General features: G+C 37.0%; 1 protein-coding gene and 1 pseudogene across 4 annotated transcripts in view; one reads left to right on the top strand and one right to left on the bottom strand.

The window, feature by feature from the left end:
* The window catches only part of Nav3 (neuron navigator 3), a 349,764-nt gene that overhangs the window by 188,969 nt on the left and 139,896 nt on the right, over window positions 1-20,899 (top strand). For 3 of the 4 annotated variants that reach the window (XM_026396971.2, XM_026396970.2, XM_026396969.2), the window contains exons 10-11: window positions 14,351-14,459; window positions 15,153-15,536. In XM_026396971.2, coding sequence (XP_026252756.2) covers window positions 14,351-14,459; window positions 15,153-15,536 — 493 coding nt within the window. Of the gene's footprint in view, window positions 1-7,909; window positions 8,436-14,350; window positions 14,460-15,152; window positions 15,537-20,899 lie in introns of those variants that run through there. The other variant, XM_077798382.1, reaches the window with a different exon arrangement.
* On the bottom strand, window positions 1,840-7,533 carry LOC113188602 (ubiquitin-conjugating enzyme E2 variant 1 pseudogene; annotated as a pseudogene).

Genomic DNA, 20,899 nt, shown 5'->3' with positions numbered 1-20,899 from the left:
AGTTGTTCTTGTCAGGTCTTTTGGTCACAGTCACAAAAAGGCTGACAAGTACAACCTCTCACCACCCATTTGTCCTCCTCCGTAAAAGTTTCTTTTTTCATTTCTAAGATACCGCATTTCCTTGGTGTTCCTCAGACTCACTTTTTAGTCCTCCTTGGTCTTCTTTTGTAGTTATTCTTTTTCTCCCTGATTTTTTTTGTCACTGCAGTGATCCAGGTATCTGTCTCTGGATTCCTCTATCTGTACATGCTCCTTTGGTGATTTTTTTTTGAAATATTAATGCACACTTTTTATTATATTAAAATCAGGCAATGGTCTGACAAGAAAAAGGCTGCTTATGGAATACTGTTAGGTTAAACTTTACTTACAGGATGTTAAATCCTTAGAACTAAGATTTCCCCCAGAAATAGATTAATGGGAACATCCATTGCTTTTCAGACTTGATAGTTGCTGCTTCGAAAGGTGGTTTTACACAAAATAGTAAGAAAAAAAAAATAAACCCTTCAGAACACCATGAATTGCCTTTATTTGTTTGCATCAGGTCTCAGCACAGTGGTCCTGAACAGGAAAAGTGGGAGGTGCAGCAAGTGTCAGGAGGCCAGGCCCCGCCAACGCTGGGAGCTGCTGTGCACACCAGCTCCTCCTCAGTCCCTGCTGAGCACCTGGGAGGCAGCGGCACCAAAACCAGTATCTGCGCTGGGTCCAGGTTCCTCTAGTTCCAGTTGTCAGATTCCACACTAGGCCCTCTTGGAGATGGCAGGCGCGCCCCACAGAGAGCCCTGTTCACCCTTCTTCACGTCTGAGAGCCACGTCATTACAGGAAAGGGAACAGTCCCGAGGGGCCCTGTGTGCTCACAGGCATCTCCAGGAGGCCTCCTGGAGGTCTAAACAGAGGAACCCTGAGGGCCGGCAGGCTATGTCACCCTGGGGACTGCCCTGTCCACCTTACAAAGACCTGGGCCAAAGATGCATCGGCTGAGGGTGACAGCAGAGTGGCAGGACCCAGGACCCAAAGCTCATTTCCTGGGCTGGTGGAAAGTGGTCAAACGTGGTTCCAAATGTGGAGGAGGAGGTCAGAGATTTCCAATCTGACCTGATGGCTTCTGGCCAAGCCAGGGGGGAGGTGGAGAGTGCCGGGTGGTGAAGGTGGACAAGGGAGTTAGGAGGAGGGAAAAAGCAGCATCCCTCGATCAAGGTGTGTGGGGGGGGGGAAGCCCTGAATTCTTCGCGAAGGCCAATTTCAAAGGGGGCGGAGGGTTACAATCTATGCTTCAGCCAAGGACAGGAGTGGAGGAGAGTGGGGCAGGACGATGGCTTGGAAGGGGCGTCATTTAAGACTTAAGAAAGTAACCAGGGTGCAGGCAAAGCACCCCACACCCAGCAGCAGTCTCCAGGGTGTGACCTGAAATCTTTGCTCTACTCTAGCAAGCCTCTGCTGGAGGGCTGTCCCAGGGCTGGCAGGGCAGTGGGGAGAAGGCAGGGCCCTCAGGCCGAATCAGCAGCAGCAAGGTGATTGTGTGACGTCTCTTTTCACAGTTGAGTTAGATGTGCCCCACTGGTCAGGATGGGAATCAATTTAAATAGACTCTCTTGATCTCAGAAGTTCAAATACATGGACAGTGGTTACTCTTGACAGGATGATTTGTTATAGCACAACTTATGTATTTCAAATGGACAAAAAATTAGTATCATTTACAGTATCTTAAGATAAATTGCCTTTGAATGGAAGCTTCCTTTCCAGTACTTTGAGGTCTACAAGACGCATCTAGAAAATTTACTACGGTGGAGAATGAAGACTGCTTAAATTGAATGGGGGAGGGCTGGTGGCGTTGCTTTTGATTAATTGCTGTAACACTGTCCTTCCGGAGGCCGGGGTAGTTTCATATTTTCTTTAGACATCATTAAGCTCCGCAGTTCTTGCAGAACAACTTTGATGCTATATGAATTCTGCCACTTTGCTAGCACTGATATGGCTCTTGGGTCCACCACTCCATTAGAACTGTTAACTCCATTCATATTAATTTTTGTTACAAATCTTACAAAGGGGGGTGCTTCTGGGTATTTAGGTCCACATTCTATTTTAAGGCTGTATATTCGGTTTTCATAAATTGTCCGAACCCGTGGTGGCTGCCATCTTGCGCCGCTGTCGCTCGAAGGCCGGCCCCTTCTTCCTTTGGTGATTTAATACTATATCATGGTCTTAAATCTCATCCATGTATGGATGGCTCACAAATTATTCTAATTCTCTCCCCTGTGTTTTGGATGCAAATATTCAGCTCCTTATACAAACTTTCCACTTGAATATCCCATATCCCCAAATTTCAGTGCTACTACTATGGTTAGATTTTTATTTCCAATGATCACTGTGGAGACATCAGTGGGAATAATTCTGTCCTGCATCCTAAGTGAAGTGGTGTTTAGATCTAGAACTCTGATCGAGTTAGTCTTGGCAGAGTATATTTCAGGTTTTGTGAATTTTTGAAGCCTATATAACATGAGGGATCCTGAAAATAATACAAAAATAAAAATCTAAAATAAGGTACAGCACCTCAGAAGACATACAGTGAGTTAGGGGATCTATAGCTTAACCACAAAGTAATCTACCCTGAAGTCCTGGTGCAGCTTTTCTGACCCATATCCATTGCTTCATCTTCTGATAACAAAACCATCTTGACTTTCCTTGGGGATCATTCTGTGTTCATGTGGCCAACTGAAATTAGCCCAAGTAGAGTCAATCAGAACAACCCCTCCTTGACCAGAGTGACAGTTTCAGGAGTGGATTTATGACCTGATCTAGTTCAGTCATAGCAAATGAGGCTCAATCTCAGATCTTTTCCTTAGACTGCTCTGGAAGAGAGGTTCTATTTTTTCCATGAGATCAGAAGCTAATAAAAAAAAAGTAAGTTGAGTCCTGCTGGCAGTTACATATACCCTCAAATAAAGCAACAGAGAAAATAGAACCTAAAGCAGCAGAAAATGAACCTGAGGTCATTGTAAGAAATATCTGAGCCCCTGAATAATACATATCTGAAACTCTCCTTCTCTGAAATTTTTAGATATGTTACTCAGGAAAAAATCCTTTTTGTGGTTAAACAAATGTGATAAACACCCCTTTTCATGAGGTACAAAATGCAAGACATGCACAGATTTGAAATACTGTTAAGGAGCAAACTTGGTTCAGACTGCAATGTAGATTTGTTAGAGGGATTGATTCACTGTTAGATAGGAAGTATAGTTGTTGAAAATTCCATCAATGTAATAGCTCACTTGAAGTTATAAAAACATTATCTTTGTCATTAAGTGGCAGTGAAAGTTCAAAATGTAATTAAATCATGGTGTGAAGATAACCATCAGAAATGAGTGACATGAGTGGCAATTGGGAGATCTTTATAAGTCTTCAAGAATGTCTCTCCAAACTCTTTAAGTACATCACTCAAATTTCATTTTGTTTATCATATTCTTTTGGAGAAGACTTATGATGTTTTTTGGTGATGCTGGTTCCAATAATTATTATTATGTATTATATAATTTGCAGCAATGAACAAATGAGCTCCTTGCTTCCTGCCCATCTATCCTCTAAGATTCATGTCACAACCTTGATATTACAAGACTGGCTGAATTGATGGTATAGATTTTACTGCTTTGGCTTGGATTTTATTCTCACATTCATTAACAAAAAGAATTTGTCCTCTGAGGCCATCCCTTTCATCAAGTGCCAGGAGATCCTGCCAAATATAAAATGAGCCTAAATTTTCATTTCAATTCAAGAAATATTTTAATTTTATTTTCTGCATAGCTTCACACTTGCCTTTTTTTCTTTTTTTCTTTTTTTACATAAGACTAAGACACCTATTTAACCCACTGCTTAGCCTTTATCTGGAATTTATATTCAACTGAAAAATGTTGATAGATGTCATATTGACTTAATGCCAATAAAACTGGAATGTCATTTTTAAATGATATTAAAATAATTGTATAAATTCAGGGAATGGTCTTAGAAGTAAGCATTTAGGTTGAACTGAGGATAATGTAAGGATTGTATATATTTTTCTAAGTTACCAGACTTTGTATCAAGTAAAGGGGGATATCTGGCATTTAAGACCTTTGTAAATGATAACTAAAATTGCCTTTTTTTCTTGAATGTTTATAAAGATCAAGAAGATCAAGCTCGGGTAATTCAAATCAGTTTATATCTTTTACTTAAATAGTCACATTATAATTATATTTACTAAAGAACTGAAAATAATTCTTTTTCAGAATATAATAGTAGCTGTACTTTTATTTTAGGTCTTGGCAAAATCAAATGAATTCACATTTTTTTATTGTGTGTATTTATTTCCTCCTCTCCCTTGTATAACATATATTTATATGTGTGAATCCAAATTAGTATAAACATGCCCATGTATGAATGTCCATTTAAGACAAGAGGGATAGATATCTCTAGGGAAGCAATAAGTGGGTCTCCTACTATTGGTTCAGGGTAATGTACTAATGTAGTTTCAGAGGCAAAACTGCTATAGCTACAAGTTAATAATAGTATCTTTAAACAAAGAAACACAAATCCCCTTTTGACATTTCCTCTGTTAGGTTCTTCTTTGCCATCTTCCTCTTATATTTCTGTTGAATGTAGCCCACCCGTTCCTGGGCTCACCCCTACAAGAGGGTTATATTTCCCACCCCATTGAATCATGAAGGACCATGTGATTTGATTTGATAAATGAAACGTGTGTAGACAAGTGACGTGGGCCATTCCTGAGCAGAAGCTCTAAGAGCCTTTCTCTCCCTCTGTCTGTTCTCCTTTTCTCTGTCATGAGATCAACACATTCCATACTGGGGTTGCCCCTTTAGCATGGCTCTTAGAACAAAGAGTACTTGAACAAGAGCTGAAAGTAATAAAGAGTGGCCTCAGATGAAGTACATCATTGTTTTTGAAAGGTACTCTAAACCTGGATTTCTCAACCTTGACACTATTGATATTATACACTGCCTAATTTTTTATTGTGGTACTCTGACCTGTCATTGTAGGATGTTTAGCAATGTCATTGGCCTGTACCCCTTAGATGTCTCCCACCACACTCTCCAGGTATCAAAGATGTCTCCAATATTATCAAATGTCCCTTAAGAAGCAGAATTGCCCCAGGTACTATTTCCAATCTAGTAGTTCTTAAACTGGGGTCCCAGAGCCAGCAGAACCTGGGGATATGTTAGAAATGCAATGTCAGGACCTCAGACTACTGACTGAGCAATTGTGGAGCTGGAGCCAGGAAACTGTGTTTTAATACACCTTAAAGTGGTTTTGAACACTTAAATGTGGGGACAACTTGTGTAAGCAGATTGGTAGGTAAGCACTATTGCACAAGGAATGGGAAATTGATTTCATTTATAGGCAACAATTTTTTTTTCATTCTTAGGCAACTCTTTTGACATCTAAAGTATAAAGACTCCCTTTTTTGTGAATCTGTAAGGTTTTGGGGCACAATATCATAGACCAGTATAATACATGTCAAGCAAATGAAGTTGTATAGCTTCAATAAATTTCACTATGGTGTCATAACTTGAAAATTCAATGGGTCCCAATAATTTGAAATGAAGAAAAAAATATATTTTGTTTGGGAAACCCAAGAGCAGTGGCATTCAGTCCTTGTAATGTTTTAATAAAATTATTTTTTTAGAAACCTCAATTATCAGTTTCAAAGGTATGTCATTTGTATTCATTTTATTTGAGCACATAGTAGATAAATATAATTTTAAAATAGTGAAAAATTGAGAATCAGCGTTCACAAATCACAGGTTTATTTATTTCCGGATTTTGTTACAATTAATAGCTGTTTTTTCCATTTGATTCCTTTTATATGTCTGTAAAACAGATGTAAGTATTCTGTACCTTGAGTAGGGACAAATGGAGCAAAGTCAGTCATCATGCTTAAAAGTATAGGAATTACACATTATAATGCTAATTCAGAGTTAGGAGGTCAGGCATTTCCCCTAGTTGTGATTAGAAATAGAAGATGGAAAATCACACATCAATTTTCCTATATTAGTTTTGAACATATAAGGATTTATGTATCAATTTGAATGATTCAGTTTATATTTCTTTGGATTTTCCACTTTCCCCTTTTCATAAAGGATATTTGTGAGTAGAAAATTTCCAAAAGTTTTTCTTTAATACTCTTAACGGAACACATCATATCTTTTGTACCATATATTTTGTGTTTTTAAATAATTTTTTGTAGTTATAGATTGACAGCATGTTTTTATTTTATTTTTTATTTTTATGTGATGCTAAGGATTGAACCCAGTGCCTCACACATGTTAGGCAGTTCTGCCACTGAGCTACAACCCCAGCCCAATAGATATATATTTTAATTGGATGTTTTTAGTCATACATGATAGTAGAATCCATTTTGACATATTATACAAGCATGGAATATATCTTGTTCTAATACAGACCCTAGTACCTCTCCTTCCCTTTCAATCTCCCCGCCCCATATATTTGTTTTTGAAAGTTTTCCTAAAATCAGAACTTCATCATGGTGACATCCAAGTCAAATACAAAATAAATATAAGGAATTTATCTTCTAGGTTTCTTTTTTATCAAAATGTAAAAAATTAAGCACTTTTTATGCAGTGATAGGCTTATATAATACACACGAAAATTCTCAATTTCAAAAGACATAATATGCATTTTGTATTTTTTATCATATCACTATATTCTATACACTTGATCATAAACTTCCAATAGTATGCTTTGAGTAAAAATATTGGAGGAAACCCTTTTGAGTTTCATTTTCCTATTGCTTTGCAGAAAGGAAGAAATCTTGATTTTTATTGTCACACCAGGATTTTACGAAATAGCTTGAGAATAAAAATACCTTGAACTTGTCATTTAAAAGATGAGGCATAGTCTTTCCCTTTAAAGAGGCATGCTCTGTTTTTTAGGTCCTTTACACTCCTGAATTTGATTTGTGCTGTAAAAGCACAACTCCCAACATTTAAAGGCAGATCTGCCTGCTTCAGCTGCCTGCAGCTACAGAGAATTAGTCTGTCATTCTCAGCATCGGGGAGTGTGTGTAGTGTGTGTGAACGCGTGTGTGTTCATGTCTGAGGCTGGGGGCTGAGAGTCATTTAAATGTGCAGAGGGTTAATAGTATAGCATCTCGTTCAGGCTTGGCTCTGAAACCTGTGGCATTCTGGGCTGGACAGCTGCTTCCGTGCCTCTGTTTTAATTTAGCAGGATGTTTGCTGCCATGGCAGCCAGCAGCATCTACTGCAGCAGCAATGAAGAGCCATAGATCTGAGAATGCAGGTGGAATACTAAAATGCAAGAGGCTCGTGCAGGGCTGGGCTTCAGTGCTTAATTTCTGCTCTTACTGGGCTCCGATGCGGAGGTTGTACTTGCTGCACTGTGTCAGCTCATTAGTAAAGGGTTGCGGACCCAGATCGCGTTAAGGGCTGGTGAGACGCAGGAGGGAAAAAAAAAGAAAAGAAAAAAGAAAAACCAAGAGGCTTCATTCGTGCTTCACTACCTCGCATATCGGAACAGAGAAGCAATCCAGGGAAATGTGGACCCAGCATCCTGCTGAGACATGTGATTGGATGAAGACTGGAAAACGTAGTTGGCTTCCTGGGCTACTTTTCAGCTGGAGCAGAGTCTTTGATGAACTCTTTTCTGCTTCAGATATATTTAAGCAAAATGTTTGTAAGTACTACTGATCAGTGAAATGATGTGGCAAGCTCAGTTATGGGCAAATATTTTTATGTTACATATTGCCAGAATCTTTGGTGAATGTTTGAGCCTGAGCTTTTATTGAAGTGCATATGTTAATTAAAACCAAAAGGGCTAGTTGCTATTCTAGTGTAAAAAGACAATATGCAGTCCAGTTGAAAGGAAGAAAGCACTAGAAGAATCATGCAGCGGCCTGCTGAACTCTCTGTGTTTCGGAGCAAAGAAGTAAGGAGAAAGGGAGCTTGCCTTCAGAAACAGAAGTCTCTGACCAATCTCTCCCTCACCAGTGAGGGGGAGAGGAGACCCACTGTGCGCATTTCCAACTGGTTTGGCAATGCTGCAAAGGCGAGCCAGAGAGAATCCAGCTATGTGGAGAGGCGCTCACTGTCCAGGTTTCTCTCGCGCTCTGTACAGTCCCTGTACCACAGCAGCAGCTCAGGGGCCTGGAACCTCCTGCCTACAGGAGGCAGCCAGTCATGCAGCGAGGGCATAGAGGACTGGTCTTCAAGAAGAGGCTTGGAAGGCGAGAGTGATGAAGATAGTAGGTCTGAAGAGGAAAATGTGTCCTCCAAGCCAAGCAGCCTGAGCAGAAGCTGGGCGGAAGAGGAGGGAGAAAGCTGCCTGCGGGAGGGGACAGCTCACCTGGACGAGGATGTGATCCTTACGATGCTGGGTGATTTGGAGCAGGCTCTTTACACTGACTTACTAGGTAAGTCTCCTTTGCTCCTAAATATGTGTATGGGATTTTAATATATTTCATTTTTCCCTATAAAATTATTTGCATGAGTCAGATCTTCAGTTTTTCAGACTGATTTTTAAAAAAAATGATTACTGCCCTAAGCTTTTAAATTTCTTATATCTTGATTTTTTTTTTTTTTTTTTTTTTTTTTTGTAAAGCTGACTGTGAGTACCAATTGTGAAGTCTAATTGAAGAATGTAAATACCAGCCATCTGCCATGGGCATTACTGGCCTGGTGTCCAGTATATTCCAGATATCCCTAAATAAATGTTAACATTTTAAAACTCCAGGTGTGTTTTTTACTTAGTCATTAATGGAGTCTATTTGTTCAGCTTCCCTCAAGGTGACCTTACCTCACATATGGAATGAAGAATGTACAGCCCCCTGGGTATATTTACTGTGTAGTTAAGTTTCTTCTGCTGTCTCCAAGTTACCTGAATAGATGACCCTTTTAACTCAGTGACAAGCACCCTGAATTCTAGTAGCATGACAGAGATGCAGGGATATCTACTTCCTTTTATTTATATATATATGTGTGTGTGTGTGTGTGTGTGTGTGTGTGTGTGTCAAAAGCTGCTCATGCATGTGTTCATTATAACTACTTAAACTATGTAGATAACTATGAACTGTTTCCATACTTTACAAACTAGGCCTTTTGGATGATATGAGGCTCAGTAGTAACTTGTGAATGATCTTTAGCTATGAAGATGCCAGGTGATTCTTCAGCTTCATGATTAAACTTTCAGGGTCAACTTTGCCACTTATCCAAGCAACTAAAATGTGAACATTTTGTTATTTCTAAATTCAGTGTTCTGCCAAAATATATTTACATCCTATAGTCCTTTCTTCAAAAATACCTATGTATAAACCATGGAGCACACCACATTTTACGTCAATGTGTATTTTTACAAAGGACTTCACACAGGACTCCTTATATGCAAAAGAATTAAACCTGGCCAGTGATCTCTTTGTTTCTGATGCATGCAACTGATGCTAAATACAGACTTATTTTGATTCTTCCTGCAGCCCCTCCTGTTACAAGATGTTTTATGAGATTGTCTGGGTTGCTTTAGTGAACCAGCTTTAGAAGAAGAAAGCATAGAGAGACAGCACAGGCAAATGTAGCTCAATTTTTCATGTCAGTTTGGCTTTAAAGGAGTAATGTTTCCACAGTTGTCTGAATGGTGATTTCCGAATCTGAATGCACCAGGTACTCAGACACCCAAGATTTACTTCTTCACTATTGTGTGATTTCTGTGATGAACTGTTTCCTATAAAAGAGCTCTCTGTACCGTACAAAGGCAAGAGGGAGTCTTAAACCTTGGGAATCTTTTTTTTTCTTTCTTTCTTGTTTTTTTAAATCCTTTGGAACTGTTCATCAGGTAATATTCATCGTTGGCTTTTAAAATAGTAGTATTTATCTTGTTCTAAGTACCTCTTGTGTAAGTATTTTCAATAATATGAACAGAGTGCAATTCCCCTTGGCAGCATTTGTTGGTTGCTCCATTAAATTACAGCCTGCTGTGGGTGGGTGTATGTGAGAAACTCGCCTTTTTGTGCATAAATAACTTGGATCATTATCATCAGAGGGCAACTTCTCAATAGAAGTCTGAATGTCATGGTTTTTGACAGAGCATCTGCTTATTGTATTTATGTGGTTATTCTCCTTATCCCCCCTCCCCAACTGGTGCCAATATTCAAAAATTCAAGTACAAAGTACAGGAGAGAGTTCATTCAAATAACTTTGACATGAATAATCATATTTTTAGATAATTAAGCATTTCAGTTAAATCCCTTTATTTTGGTAAATATATCCAAGGTCCCAACACAGGAATTTCAGATTTTCTTGACTAGATTCTACTTATGACTCAAAATGGCCTCTTCTAACTTAGTTTGTAGTCAGGACTCCTTGAGTTCAACTTTGTTCTCTTGGGTATTTGAATAAATTAGACAGACTAGGATCTATACTATAACCACATAGGAGAATATTTAAAGTGATAATATCATTTTTCTGTTTTCCCCAGAAACATCAGGATAATGCAACTAAATTTAAAATTTTCATCCAAATCATTGTTGGGGTCATATATAAAACTTGGGTTATATTTCAAAATTTTTAAGTCAGGCAACTGTGCTCTAAATAATAACATTTGTAATATAATAGTGTACAGGTTATAATTCTCTGAATCAGGTTCATTCCTATATAATTTGTTTTCTATTAAAAGATGGCAGTGCTGACAATGTTAATTATAATGTATATAATTAAAGCCTAAAAAGGGCAGAATTACACAAATTAAATGGTCTGTTTGCCACTAACTGATAATGAAAAATTACCAAATTGAGCCTATTATTCTATGCTCCACTCATGGAAAATCCCTTATAAGCAATGAGAAAGCATTTTGCACCAATGTAAAAAAAAACTCAAGTGGATTTCAGAAAGTATCATTCTAGAAGATGGGTGGAAATCCCTACCATGGTGTCTGACACATCAGAGGTGTCCTTCAGGAATAATAGTTGACTTTGAGATTGTGCAAATGGGAAGAGATTCAACATTTTTGTGACTAAATAAATCTTCCATGCAAGTGTTTTTGCTTTTATGTATTTAGTAAACATCTAATTTTATGTGTGCCTTCATAATCAGCCTTTTCCATTCCCTGCTCCCAAGATCTCCTAGACATACATCATTTGAATACAAATTTATACGACAGTTTAGACTGTGCAATCAATCCTAAGGGATTTGGTAAATGCACTTAGTTTTTATATGGCCTTTTGTGGGTCACTAAAATAATTTACAATAATATATTTTGCTTTGGTTATTATCTTCCATGACATAAATAAGACAATGATTATGGTTCTCTCAGTAATTGTTGGGAGGACAAGGTCCGAATGTCTGATTGTCGTGAGTGGTGCAATGTCATAAATGGAGGTCATGATGGAAAACATCAAAGGAGAGAGGGAGGCTCTGGTACTGAACACAAGGGACACCAAATAGCCAAGCAGTGAATTCAACTGGAGATATGCAAGGTGCTAACTAGAAAAAAGACATTTAAATAGAAATAGAGCAGATGTAAAAAAAATGTATTTAGTGAAAAAACTATAATGTTCTAAAAATGAACATTAAAAAGATAATGAAAAAATTCAAATGTCAACTTTAATATTATGCAAGCATTTGAGATGCAGCCTGATTATCTCTTAGATGTTCTCCCAGAGGGAAGGGAACCAGAGATGGGTGGCATGTGATGGTGTTACCTAGCACTTGTCATGTGACATATTTCTCCTCCCTCCAATACAAGTCCTTTCAATACTGTTAGACTTTAATGACTTTGTATTTCTTGCCTTCACCTAAAAAATCAAAGATTTTATATGGGTTTATTTCTCCAGTTCCCCCCCCCCTTCACTATTTTTGATCCAGTTTGAATAAATCACTTTGTAACGCCTGCCTTTCCTTTGTCTATAATATTTTTTCCTACTCTATAAATTTCCTTATAAAACCTTTATTTTTTTCCTTCAAAGTTCTACCAGATTATTTGAAAGTGAAAGACTTATTGATAACTATTTCTCAAATATAATACATCATGTTAAGATGATAAGCAGAAGAATTTCCAGGGAGGATATAGAATCTCTAGGGTTTTCAACAGTTCTCAGTTCTAAAATAAATGTTAATCTATGGGATTAGAGGCTTCATGACTTGAGTTAATGTAGGAAAGTTTATGACATGTGTGAGAGGTCCTGAAATGTATTTTTTTTATGTCTTAAAAATATGTTTACTTGATTTTTTTTAAAGAAAAGATATTAGTGGTTTCACAGAGCTTGTAGTGGGTGATAACCAAAGACTAGTTATTGAAATCATGAAAATGTCCCAAAATTAACTATAGTAATAGCTCTATATATTTAAATATATAATGAAAACAATCAAATCATATGTCTTAAGTGTACAAATTGTATGTGTATTTTATCTCTATAAGATTGTTAAAAATTAATAAGAAAACACTTTCTCATTAAATTAAGAAAGAAAGAAAAATATCTTTATTTGAAGTTATTTAGTACTTCCAAAGTGTGAAATAATGCTATTATAAAGCATGTTTCAATTGTTCAAATAATTTGTAAAATAAAAGGAACAGATTGATAGACTGGCAGCAGAATGGTGACTGTTTTTGGCAAACATCCAGGATGAGGAATAATGAGCAAAGTAGTGATGTTTGGCTGAAAAAGATAATAAAGGAATTAGCAGGTTTTTTTTTTCCAGATTTCAGTGGCTGCAATGTAAAGATAATATATTTTGTCTATTTGGTTTCAAAGCCTCTGGGCCTATTGGATGGAAGTTAAAGGAAGACAAATTATTGCTTGTCCCCCTTTAACATTTTCACAGTGAGACTGGCCGACTACTGGAAGGAGAGGTGGACACCTTTCTGATGATGAAAGTTTTTAGATAGATGCTGGTGGCTGAGCTACCCGTGAGACATGAATGAGTTCTGTGGCTGACAGGTCAAATGGGACCATCTCTGAAATCCTCACTGAATCTGTGATTATGAATGTTCAATAGACACATTTGTTATATGTTTTTAAAAGCATGGCCTGAATGCTAAGGAAGTGTGTTAGCAGATCCAATAGCTGCTTAGATGGTGAAGGTGTATTACAGATGAGCATAGTGACTTCTCTGTGATAGTTTTCATAGTATAATGTAATGCATGTTATTTTCCTATCCCTCCCCCTTTTCCTTCTTTTTTTCTTCTATCTTATTTCTATTCCATTCCTTGACTAACATATCCTGGCTTCCTCTTTCTTGTTCTCCTCTCCTTTCTTCCTCTTCCTTCTCCTTGATAATGTGTTTCAGTTCTTCCTTCCTTCTTTCCTTTCTCTTTCCTTCTCTTCATTTCTTCTTTCTTTCCTTCTTGCTTATTTTTTTTAAGTTCTCATCCCTCTCACCCCAATGGAACAGAAGAAACACTGTGTTTTCTCTTCTTTTCATGTTATTCCTTTTATCTAGACCCACCAGCCTCAAATGGAGGCTTTGCTGGAAAGTATTTCATAGCCATAAACAAAATGGCTTAATGGCAAAATGACATGTGTGGTTGTGTGCAGGCCAGCCTTGACCACACCCACAGAGCGGTTTGTCTCATACCCATTAGACAGACATTTGGGGTTCAAGGACTTTACTTGAATTCTAGTGTCACCAGTGTGGATGTTTTGGTAAACTATAGAAAGTGGAGAATTAAAAATAAAGACATTCAATATTATGAATCTTGGTCCATGAGTCTAATAAAATTAAAAACTCATGAAAGCTATTTAGTTTCTATGAGAAAAGGCCTCTTGTGTATTCTAAAATCTAAATGTGTACTTGCTACATGAGCAAGTTTACCCTACCCATTCTAAGTATAGGTCATTATTGAGACAATTAATATACAAATAATCCTTTGTATCATTCAGTTTTAGATTAAGCCACATACAAAGTATTAGCCACATCCCCACATCCCCATCCCTATTTTGTATTTTATATAGAGACATGGTCTCACTGAGTTGCTTAGTACCTTGCTTTTGCTGAGGCTAACTTTGAACTCGCAACCCTCCTGCCTCTACCTGCTGAGCCACAGGGACATACAGTGTATTTCTGAGTGGCTATTTTCGCAATGATTAGGGTCATAGAACTACAAGTGTTATTGTAATGTTTTTTTTTACACTTAAATGTTACTACTTGTGAGATTACATTTGTTTCTGATCACATTTTATTTGTAGAAAGAAGAATTCTAATTTTCAAATGATAAGAGTTATTTGGAATTTCCTAACTATCTTTTGACTTTTAAGAAGAGGGCTTATATTGCCTGGCTATGTATACAAATTATCCTAAGAACAGTAAATTGCATGAATTTATTATCATGCTTCTCTTCCAGGTGAAGACCCTGAAACAAGAAGAATGAGAACAGTTAAAAACATTGCAGATTTGAGGCAGAATTTAGAAGAAACTATGTCTAGTCTTCGTGGGACCCAAATAAGCCACAGGTTTTTCTCAATTCTGTGAATCTTTGGGCCAATAAAGAAAAAAACAATTACAGTCAAGCACTTCATTTCTCTAATAATGATACAGAAGAAGTTTCACTTATCGTTTAGTATTTTTTCATTTGAATTTTACATGATAATCAATTAGTAATAATCCTTGAACTGAAAATTCTCAGCATACACCCAGAGACTTTTCCCCTTATCCATCTCTTCTGTATAATTTGCTGTTCAAACTGAATTAGCAGCTGCAACTACCCCATCACAACTAAGATTTTCATGCCTGTCCCAGAGAAGAGTGGCAGAAACTTCAATGGATATGTGCCTAGGGAGGAGTGATAGAAATCATTCAAGCATGATTGCAATTAATTTTCAAGATAGGTCTCAGAAGGTTACAGTGGGTTTAGCTTAGAATTTGTTGGGAAAGTGAAACAAATTGGTTTTTATCCAAAATGTAATGATGACCTTTCCTTTAAAAGAACAAACAAACAAACAAACAAAAAATAACTGCAAATGAACTTCCCTTCCCACATTTTGACATATGCAAAAGTGATTAGAATCACAAATGAGTAATTTAGCTTTCATGAAAGTACTATGCTGCTAAAAAATGAGACTCTGGTCTTTTCTTGTCTTTGTGCATTTTTGGCCTGTGGCCCTATTGAACCAGAGGTGGGTTATATCTCCCTTTTTATTTGACAGCACCCTGGAGACAACATTTGACAGCACTGTGACAACAGAAGTGAATGGAAGGACCATACCTAACCTGACAAGTCGACCCACTCCCATGACCTGGAGGCTGGGCCAGGCATGTCCCCGCCTGCAGGCGGGTGATGCTCCTTCCATGGGTGCTGGCTACCCACGTAGCAGTACCAGTCGGTTCATCCACACTGACCCCTCCAGGTTCATGTACACAACGCCTCTCCGCAGAGCTGCCGTCTCACGGCTGGGAAACATGTCACAGATTGACATGAGCGAGAAAGCAAGCAGTGACCTGGACATGTCTTCTGAAGTGGATGTTGGTGGATATATGAGTGATGGTGATATTCTTGGGAAAAGTCTCAGAACTGATGACATCAACAGTGGGTAAGTGGTCCTGATCTCAGCAGCACTATGTGAGTAGGGGAGGTGGCCTCTTGGAATACATTCCTGTGAAAACATGGGAGTTTCACTCACCTGATCTTTAGAAAAGCAAACAATCCAAGGTATACAGTACCATACATGGAAAGTAAAATATCTGAGTTTTCTGTAGATTCTTTTCATTTAAGCCAGTAAATTTTCCTTTGGTTAGTTTTCAGAAACCCATGTGGCCTGTATTTTTCAGAGTGGTTTTCACATGCTCTCAGTAACAGATTTTGTAGCGAAGGACGTGGGAAGAAGACAGGAGGAGCTTTGCTGAACTGCTTGACTTTCTTTTTTGGCTCAGGTTGCCTCTAACAGCTTTGAAGAGAAAAAAAAATTCTAGCATTCTTTGATTATATGCTTCCAATTAAATGAGGGAAAAATAATTTTAGAGTAGAAAGTTTTGATCAATATATTCTCCTTCAATGGTATCACACTTTTAAAAAAAATCTTAGTCTTTGTTTTCCTTCTGTCTTCTATTATATTCTCCCCTGTATTTTGGCAGCTTGGAATCCTTGGTTTAATCAGAGAATGAGCCCTAATGCAGGCATAGGATATTCTTTTAAACTGTCTTCTACTAATAATTGCCATTTTGAGCACTTCCTATTATCTACCATATTTTGTTAAAGAGCTTAAATTTATTATTTCATTTAATCTCCCCTCCAGCAACAACCCTTTGGGGAGGAGATTTTTAGACATTTTTGCATATAATGAAACTGAGCCCAATTGGCCCAAATGGTGGACATAGGAAAGGCCAGACTTGCTTTAGAATCCAGGTAGTATGACTTCAAAACTGAGGCTCTGTAATTTATGGAAAAGTCTGCCAATGAACTTTACCTGTAATTTTCATGTGAGTCTGAGATTTGACCTACTCTTAATCTTTATTCATTTTAGAGGCCCAGTGTAAGAAATCATTCTTCCATATGGGTAACCCTCCCTGATTTTATTGATGAAGAGCTTATGTTTGAATGATGACAAGAACTAAAAAAAAAGAAAAAGAAAAAAGAGCTTTGGATCACATGTATTGCTCTGCTATGATATTCTGGTATCCACCCTATTGGAGTTTCAAACAATTTTAGGATAAGGGAGATGAATGATGAGGAGGGTAGATTGTAGTTTGGTTGTCATTGGAATCAGAGTGAAAACCAAATTCCTTTCTATCATTGGACCCCTTGGGAACTTGGAACTTGTGTTACTCCAGTTCTTTTATTTACTTATTTTTGTTAGCTGGAATAAGGATAAAATTATAGCACCTTCATGAAGTTTTTCAGAATAAAGGAAATAATCAACAAAATTTCACTTATCCCAAAGTTTGCACAGTGTTAAGTATTTGATAGATTTATCCTCCTTCTTATCATTACATTTCTTATAGTTAATATGATAGAAACTGTACTTGTTTTTAGTTAGCATATTTATACATATGTAATGTGTCCTACAAGGGAATACCCAGTCCAGGGAACATCATGGCAACATAGAAATATCCGAGACATAATCTTTCCCTCATATTTCCCTTTTTTCTTCTCCATTATTTCTGTTCTCCCTCCTATCTTCTCCTTTCTTTTTCTATTTCTTTAAATGTGAATATATATGTATCTTCATGTTTTACATTCACTCTTCAAATCCATTGAATGAATATTTAATTTTATATACAAATATATATTCTATGTATGCACATATATTTATATATGTGCATATATATATATATATATATATATATATATATATATCCAAGCAATTTCATTATTCCTGGTAGTTTTGTCTTATTATATGAGACACACAAGTACTGAATTAGTGAGCACTGAACCATTGCTCCTAGGGGAAGAATAGGTTTAGGTTTCTGCAAACTTCTAGTTACATTTTCATTAAATAATCAGTATATAACCGTGTTTTATGAGTGTTTCTGCTTAAACACACTTTATTGAATACATACCCTTGATTCAGTAACATGGAAATCACAAACAACAATGCCACACCTTATGTCTAATTGAAGCTTGTCTAATACATTTTCTCTGTGAGACACCTCTTAGCTTTCTCGCACTTAGGAACACAGATGGCACCTCTGCACCACACCTAGAGGGTGTTTTAAGTCTTAAGATTTCAAATAGAAAGGACCAAAATGTGAAAAGGTGGCACTAGACCATGAATAGGACATTTTGGGTGGTATGAGAGCTGAAACAAGTAGATCGAGTGTTCCCTTGTTTGGCCTCACCTGAAAACCCCTGAGACTTGAATTTTTCACTTTTCTGCACATGTCCACAAATGACTATGAAAGTACAGCAAGTATTGATTTTGAGTCTACAAATAAAATTTAGAAAAGTAGGCACATTCACAAATGCAGAGTTTGTGAATGATGAGGATTGAGTGCATTTATGCACACAGCGTATCATGGGAACAGCTTAAATCAGAAATCAGAGGAGCATCCACATACAACATGTGGATAATTTTGAGAGATTCAGTAGATAAAAACTGAGCTAAATTCAGAATCAGAAGAAAGTGCTAAACTCTGGTATGAAATAGAAATGAGTTTAGTTCTGTTTCCTGATTTAAATAACTGTAGATGAGGAAAATTTATGCTAAAAGAGAAAATTTGTAAGAAAAGTTTAAATAAGAAGGTGTAAGCCATTCAGTAAACTTGACAAAAAGATAATTTTTAGAACCAGTGGGAGAGTTGGGTCAGATGATATTCAGTCTTCTTTCTTCTAACTGAAAGGCATGGAAGATGAATATTTAAGGACAAATTCCAAGAGCTGGGGACTGTCAAAACAGGCCTCAACATCATCATCCTAGAAAGTTTGAACTGTGTACTATCAACAATGGGAACTGCAACTTCATAGAGATTATGAAATAGTCACGGAACAGGACATGAAGAAGGTGATAGTTTTTGAAAGACCTGTTTGGTGGAAAATGGATACAAATGAGAAACTCTGGAGCTAGATTCAGGAACTATGTTAAGAGTTCAGATTCAAGGTTAGAAGGCATTTGTGGGGGTGAAGTGAGAAAAATAATTGATGAGGGAGGCACTTGGAAGAAAAAATTTTGCAGGGATTATGATGGACCACACATGAGGATATATGGGAGGGAAAGAAATCAGTCAAGATACCTACGTTGTAAACACAGGAGATAGTAAAGGATACCGTTGAAGAAAATAGGATGAGAGAGGGAGCTGATTTTTTGTTGAGGGTATAGATGCGTTGGAAAGAGTGGGATATAGTTTGTGAAAAAAGCAAAAGTAGTGTCCAGGAGAGAGAGATATCTCAGTAGAAGATAGTGGACATTGTGGAGGCATGAGGCCTCCTGGGGAAAGAATGTACAAAGGGAAATCATAAATTAATAAACATATACACACATTTGTGTGTGTGTGTGTGTGTGTTTGTGTGTGTGTATATATATATATATATATATATATATATAAATTCAATTTTTATATATATTCATACATGTATACATATATATTTTATATATACATACACACATACACATACATAACATATACATAGACATATTTGTATATATAAATTCAATTATATATATTATTATAGAAGAATATATTTATATATATATTTATATATATTCATATATATATGTATGTGTGTGTGTATATGTATATTACAAAAATATTTGTTGAGTTCATTCTGTGTGTTAAGCAACATTCTGGGCACTGAGCATGTAATAGTGAACAACAGATACACAGTACCTACCCACACAAAGTTCACATATTAACATTTTTTGTACTTGTGTAAGTGCTTATTCATTTAATAAGTAAATATGTGTGTTTTTGTGTGCATAAGTATTCTGATTTTAAGGAACTATTTTAAACAACTGAGTTCTCATTAGTAACGTATATTACAGGCATACCTTCCTCAGGAACATTTGGTCTTTTCTAGAATACTACCTGTATTCGGTAATACTAATTTTGGTAACACAGCAATCTAAAAAATTCAGTAACATAGCACAAATAAGCTCATTCTCCTTCGCATAAAACCCTCCCTGGTGTTGTTTACCTTCAGTTAGGGCAGGTACACCACATAGTCATTCAGAGAGTAAGATGATAATTCTACTATTATCAAGTCACCTTGGACATTGATATTCAATAGGCAAAAGACAAAAGAGATGAAGCACCATGGTCTAAGAATATTTTGTTTGCACCAGGCCTGGACATTTTGCAGATGAATTCCACCCACATTTTCTCTCCAGAAAACCACATGGCCACATCTAACTATAAGAGAGTCAAGAAAATATGGTTCAGCTGTGTGCACAGGAGGAGGAAGCTGGTTTGATGAGACACGGCCAGACTGCTGAATTGGCTATTCAGAAAAAGAAAATGTTTTAGATCCTTTGTCCTCTCTTACTTGTTTCATGGCTCCTTTGATATCTGCTTCATACTTCTATACGCCTTCATTTTTGTTCCTTGAATCTTTCAAAGAATGCCTTGGACAGTCTCACAAAGGAGTCTCTTTAAATGGGCATTGGTGGCCCACATGTCCTATGTCACAAATACCCCTAATCCTGTTTGAAAGCTTCCTCAAGAGATATTTACCTGCATGGGCTTATATATTTTTTTCTTTTCCATGTGAGAGGGCAGGAGAATGAAATTTAAAGCTCAAGTCAGTGCTGTTTCCTGTGTGGGAAAGACTAGACATGGTTGACAGGGGATGGGGATGGTCTCAGCTCAAGGGTGTTTGGAAGATACTGACTGAAGGACAGCCAGGGGTGTGGCACGTTGCTTACCAGTGTATGTAATGTGCCCTTCTTGGCACTTGCAGGAAGGAGCCCAGTACCTCAGCTTAGAATTTAAATGTCAGGAGATGAAAGAGATGGAGCTATCCTAGAAAGCGTTTAAATTGATGATATTTTCTTTAAGTCATAAAAGGGGCTCAGAAATACCTGTGTAACAACTCATAAAAATATTAAATCAAAAAGTTCACTTTCTCTTGACAGTTTTTTTAAGTATGTTTTACTGTGTAAAGGAACAAAAGTCTTAATAGATACAGTAAAAAATGAAGATGTTTGATTTAGGATTTTTTTTTCCCCTCATGTAACCCTAAGAATGCATGAAGTCAGTGCAAATGGGAATGAAGTTTCTTTTTTTTTTTCCATATGCTCTAGGTAGAAATAAAAAAAAATTACTTGATTGGTATTCTGAGAATTCAAAATTTCTTGAAGCATGCAAAGACTTATCTCTTCTCTTTTTGAAATTACTTTACACACTTGGGGATGTGAATCTCTCAGTAATTAGGAATTAGTCAGAGTAAGGCCTCTTATTTATAATGAGTGTGAAAAAGTCTCCATTTATAAAGAGAAAAGTAACACTGGAAAATTAGGAGAAA

Source organism: Urocitellus parryii, chromosome 5 (assembly GCF_045843805.1).
Source record: "Urocitellus parryii isolate mUroPar1 chromosome 5, mUroPar1.hap1, whole genome shotgun sequence".
NCBI lineage: Eukaryota > Metazoa > Chordata > Mammalia > Rodentia > Sciuridae > Urocitellus > Urocitellus parryii.
Note: the sequence above shows the minus strand (reverse complement) of the source record. Positions and strands in the feature narration are given on the sequence as shown.